The sequence below is a fragment of the Rhinichthys klamathensis genome, unplaced genomic scaffold, assembly GCF_029890125.1.
Source record: "Rhinichthys klamathensis goyatoka isolate OS25496 unplaced genomic scaffold, OSU_Roscu_1.1 h1tg000329l_1, whole genome shotgun sequence".
In the NCBI taxonomy this organism is placed as follows: Eukaryota; Metazoa; Chordata; class Actinopteri; order Cypriniformes; family Leuciscidae; genus Rhinichthys; species Rhinichthys klamathensis.
Window position 1 is genome coordinate 1,854,348 of NW_026606844.1, and position 5,479 is coordinate 1,859,826.

The window sequence follows — 5,479 nt, forward strand, 5'->3', positions numbered from 1 at the left end:
TGCACGGGCGAGGCATCTTTAAAAAGACGTGCCACGTGCAAGCTCTTTTGTGAGAAAAAGAAACCTGATTGTGTTGAAGCGCTCGGGGAGAACACACTCGCTGTCGAACCACAGACAGATAAGCAGGAAGTGCGCGCTCGCCGAAGATCGCCGTCACACCAACACCAGAGAATCTTGCTCGTTTGAAGAACTGACAATTTCAGGAATGGCTTGTGGAACGAAGGATTAACTTGGCTCCAAAGCGAAAACATGCCGGTTTGCTGCCAGCGTTCTCCTTATATACTCACGAGGTGAGGCGGAGTTACGCTATGCAAATTCCGCAGACCCATGGCATTTCTTTGCCATTGGCTCGTTTTGAAGTATTTGAAGTTGATTGGCTTCTAAGCGAAACCCCCATTCGTCGTCATCCGACGGAACTCGGAGTGACAACGAAAGGGAACTTATTTAGAGCAGACAAGAAATGTAAGTAAGTATTGCACATTATGCAGGTGGTTATATATTACAGTCGTTATATATTATAGAGGTATATTTGAATAGACCTCCCTGAGAAGATCTCAACCATTTCCACTACTCACTGTTAAGGCCAACACATGGACATAAGTTGTACTGCAGTTGCTGTTATGTAGAATTAAATATATACTTGCGTTACAGTAATATAATGTGCACTAATGAGAACTTCACAAAGGGGAATTGTGTAGCAAGTGAAGAAAATGTTTATCGAAACTAAAGCAGTGGCCAGGACATTTACTTTAATATACAAGTGTTACATCATTGTGTTGTCTGAAAGCTCTCAAGAGATGAATCAGTAGATATATTTGGATTCAATGACGCATATGTCCAATGATGTTTGCGACATGAGAGAATAAGGATGGGCATTTAAAACAGACTATTTATTTCAGAGCAGCTTGTAAAAATTCAGACACTGTCATTGATTCCTCTGGCTCTTTAGATTATTTAGTCAAGTCTGTGATTCAAATATTATGCAGCAAGTTTGCATAAAGGTATATTTTCAACATTTGAAAAAAGATGTTAAAAGTGTAAGATGACAATTTAGTAAAGTCAATATTTGGTTTATTTCTTTATAGTAATTTCTATTTTTAGCCTATGCAAAACAACAAATGCAAAGCTGCCATGAGTTTATCCCAGAATATCTCGATTGTTCATCCTGAATACTTTTTCATCACTGGGCTTATAGGTACACCGTACAACACTTATTACTATATATTCTTATTTATTGTATATTTTATTACTATAATTGGGAACTCGATAGTCCTTCTCATTATAGCTCTTGAACGGAGCCTGCACAGTCCAATGTACATCGGTGTGTTTAACTTGGCCTTGGCTGATATTGGTGAAACTAATGCACTGATTCCTAACATGATGAAGACTTTTTTATGGGACTCACAGTACATCTCATACAATGCTTGTTTGGCAAACATGTTTTTTGTGAATTTCTTTTATACTGTGCAGACTTACACTCTTGTTATTCTGGCATTTGATCGTTTCATTGCAATTTGTTTTCCACTAAGATATCATGCCATAGTGAATAATAAGTTAATGTCTATAGTGTTTTCAGTATTATGGGCATTTAACACCTGTATGGTAACACTGTCGACATCTTTGATGACCAGACTTTCATTCTGTAATTCCAACGTGGTAGAGAGTTGGTATTGTGACTATGGAACATTGATGAGGCTGCCATGCAATGACAATAGCATTAATAGGTTATTAGCAATCCTCATTCAAGCTTTATTCATTATAGCACCACCTTTCATTATAATCCTGTCATATGTGGGCATTTTTCTTGCTTTATGTAAAATTACAACTTGGGAAGGACGTTTAAAAGCACTGAAGACCTGTGTTTCTCACCTTTTGGTAGTTGGATCATTCTTTCTTCCCATAATATGCATTTTGCTGGCTTCAACTACTACTAATGCCAGGATCATCAGCGGATCTCTTTCAATTGCTCTTCCACCAATGCTCAATCCCATCATTTATGTTTTAAACACAGCTAAAATCAAAGACTTAATCCGAAAAATGCTTAACAACAGATCTGCACCAATTAGAGGGAACGTTTCAAAATGACTGCAATGATTTTCTATGTGTTCTTCAATCATTGTGAATTAAATTACCTATATGAAAAATTACATTTATGTATTTCATAAATATTTTTAGATCCATTATGTGGAAAATAAAAGTGTACAAGCAGAAAATAAATTCAGTCTGCAAGACTCTTAACATGTATATTGGACACATTAGACATTTGTGTTGGTTAACAGCAGTGAAATGTTGTTTATTTATTTATGAATGAATCCATTTGATTTCAATTGTGTGTGTGCTGTGTTTGTTCTTAGTTACTGACCCCAAGACAAAACTGAAATTAAAAAGGTAAATATTTTAGCAAGAAATTATAATTATTTTATTGCTAATAGTATTTTTGTCAGGAATAACAGGAAAACCAAAGAGGAGGTTTGATAAAGATGATGTTTTAATAACAGTAATGAATACAATGAACAACAGCAAAAACACGACAGAGATAATGGTAGTAAAAACAGAAGAGGCAGATGTGCACAGCAGTTTCAATATTCTGTATATACTGTAAGACAATAGAAATTAGACAATGCCGGGCCATCTGGTTGAGGAACGACTACTCACAGAGAAGACAAAGGAGGCTTCTGGAAATTAACATTTGAACTCTTTCTTGTGAAACTAGCATCCTTTGACCCTTCTTCCCCCATCCCTTCTCTCTCTCATGCTGAGATCACCTGAAATTAACCCCAAAATCTATATGGTTTAATGTGAACAATTATCATACAACACTATACATGTTTGGTACCATTTGAATTGTCTCAGTGTGACTGGTACAATGGTTTTGTCTCCACAGAAGTAAAAAAAAAAAAAAACGTAATAATGTTTTTTAGAGTTTAGAGATATCTTGCTTATAGAGGAGGCTGGGTCTTTCATGAAAATGTCCTCAAAAGGTGTAAACTCTGGAGACCATGATTAATTCAAATTCCCATTGTTAGCACATGTTTAGGTTTCTGTCTTGGCTTGAGTATAAAAATAAATCTCAAGAGGCTCAGCGCGATTTGGTAGCCAGATCAGCCATTCAGACTATTCTGAATGTCCTCAGACGTCTTTTTTTTTACTCTGTATCTCTGAGCATTTAATGTTTTGTATTGATTATCTTTGAATTGATTATAAAATTGGCATGATACATTTACCTGACATAATAAATTGTTACATTTGATTTTATTCTGATTTACTAATTATTTTCCCAAATAGATTAAGGTAGTAACACCCAGCAAGCAATAGCCGTCATTTCAACGTCCCGGTTAAATATAGACCCAATATAGTCCGGCTATATGTAGCCCACTTCTAGCCTAAATAACTATAAATCTGGTTATATGTCATTTTTTCTAAAATAATTAGCGAGATGGTAGATATTACATCATGCTATCAAAGTCAACTGAGATTACAAAGTGTTTGGCTTCATTTATTTGCCACGTTATATGTGTAGTCTGTGCGTAGACGCGATCAAGCTCTCTAGTAGACGGGCTATTTCCAAGCAAGTAATAGTCGTCATTTCACCGTTTCTGTTTTACCCGATATAGTCCGTAACCCACTAGTCAAAATAACCTTGAATTTGTATACATGTCGTTTTGGCCACAATAAATTACGAAATGTATGATATTACATCATGGGAGCAAATGCAACAGTGATTACAAGTTGTTTGGTTTAATTTCTTTCACGTTATTCATAGTCTATGCATATTCACGATTTAGCTCCTTGTCAGACCGACTATTTTTAGGCCACTTTGAGTCCAAAGTAAAAAAAATAAAAAAAAAGTTTAAGGCCAGGTAGTGCATAAGATGGCTGTTATCCAATCCCATCATGTTTGCAACAAGATGCCATTCATGACATGGTCTTTTAGCCAAGATTTAGCTCTGAATTGGACGGGCTATATCTAGTCTACTTTTAGCCAAAACACTTTTGTAAACATTTTAATTAGCATTATCTTCGCTGTCACATAACATTCAAAGTTATATAGACATTCGACGATAATATTGTATTATCTTTTATTTTAAGTTCTATAAAAATTCAATTTAGATTCCTAACCGCTAGATGGCACAAGCGAAGCCCTACCGAGATATGACTACAACATGGAATAGGCTACTTGCTACTGGTGACCATAGACTGACGCACGACAAGATCTCGCGGTAAGGATTTCCGCCATTTTCAAATCTATTTTCCACGAGACAGCAGTCGGAGAGCAAATAAGTGCGAGCAGAAAACCTTTCTACTTCAAACTTGTAAGTATGTGTGTACGTTTTTAATTGTTCATTTTTTAAATCTGCTACATTATTAGTCATAATGTGTCGGTACCGTGACATTTTAGCGTTAACATAGGAGATTATTTTTTCCTGTCCAACAAGTTACCTAATTTACACGTGTAAAGTGACTGCAACTGTGTGCCCTTATAATTTATTTTTATAATTTATGTGGGAATGGAACTATGAAACGTTGTATTATTATTACAAAAGATAGGCTACAAATATATTTTAGTTTTTAGATAAATAACTTATATGAAATATGAGTTTTTGATTTAAGTTAATTTTTCAAAGTGCTTTTAATCTTGATTTAAAAGAATTAAGAGATTCAGCATGCCTGCAGTATTATGTGAATTTGTTCCAGATATGTGGTGCATAAAAACTGAATGTTGCTTCAAGTTTAGTTTTGACTCTGGAGACAGAAAAGTAGCTGGCCCAGATGACCTGAGAGGTCTGTTCTGGATGTTTCATAATGCATCAGAAAATGTTAAATTTATTTCAGCCTTAAAACATTCAATGCTTTTAAAACCAGCAGTGGTATTTTGAAATCATTTCTTTCACAAACAGTCGCCAGTGTAACCTCTGAACTGTCGTGATGTGATCCACTTTATTGGATTTAAAGACACTATGTTTATTGTAAATTATTTGGCATAATAATAAATATACAGAACAGAACATTTGTCAGTGATTAATATCGAATGTCTTGTTAGTTAATGTCTTGCCTAATCTATGACTGAACAATGGCTTTTTGCATAATAAGAGACTATGAGCCAAAAAAAACAATATCTTTTTCATTCTACATTAAGTAGATTTTGATTGAGTTTGAAACATTTCAAATTGATTTTATTTTTATAAAACGTAAAAAAAAAAAGATTTAAAATTTCAATAAATATATTTAAAAAAAATTATAATGAACAATTAAACTAAATAACTGGTAGTATTAAATTAATTAATTTAATCTGCTGAAATAGAGTTTTATAGGGTTTGTGATGTAAAACTTGCAGGTCAATGGGCATCAATCTTTAAGGTTGGTGAATACTTGTAAACTTATGCATATACTGTAATACTACCTGTACTGACATTGGCATTTGTTTTTTCAGGTGGCGAAGTTGGGCAAAATCGGAGGAAAAAACCTCAAAGACAGTGCA

At 34.5% G+C, this 5,479-nt stretch overlaps 1 protein-coding gene across 1 annotated transcript; it reads left to right on the forward strand.

Annotated features, from left to right (window-relative positions):
- Positions 1-942: 942 nt before the first annotated feature.
- Positions 943-2,123, forward strand: LOC130105767 (olfactory receptor 1M1-like). Its single transcript, XM_056271924.1, has one exon. It carries the CDS (start codon positions 1,105-1,107, stop codon positions 2,083-2,085), a length of 981 nt encoding a protein of 326 aa, XP_056127899.1. The 5' UTR covers positions 943-1,104; the 3' UTR covers positions 2,086-2,123.
- The last annotated feature ends 3,356 nt before the right edge of the window (positions 2,124-5,479 follow it).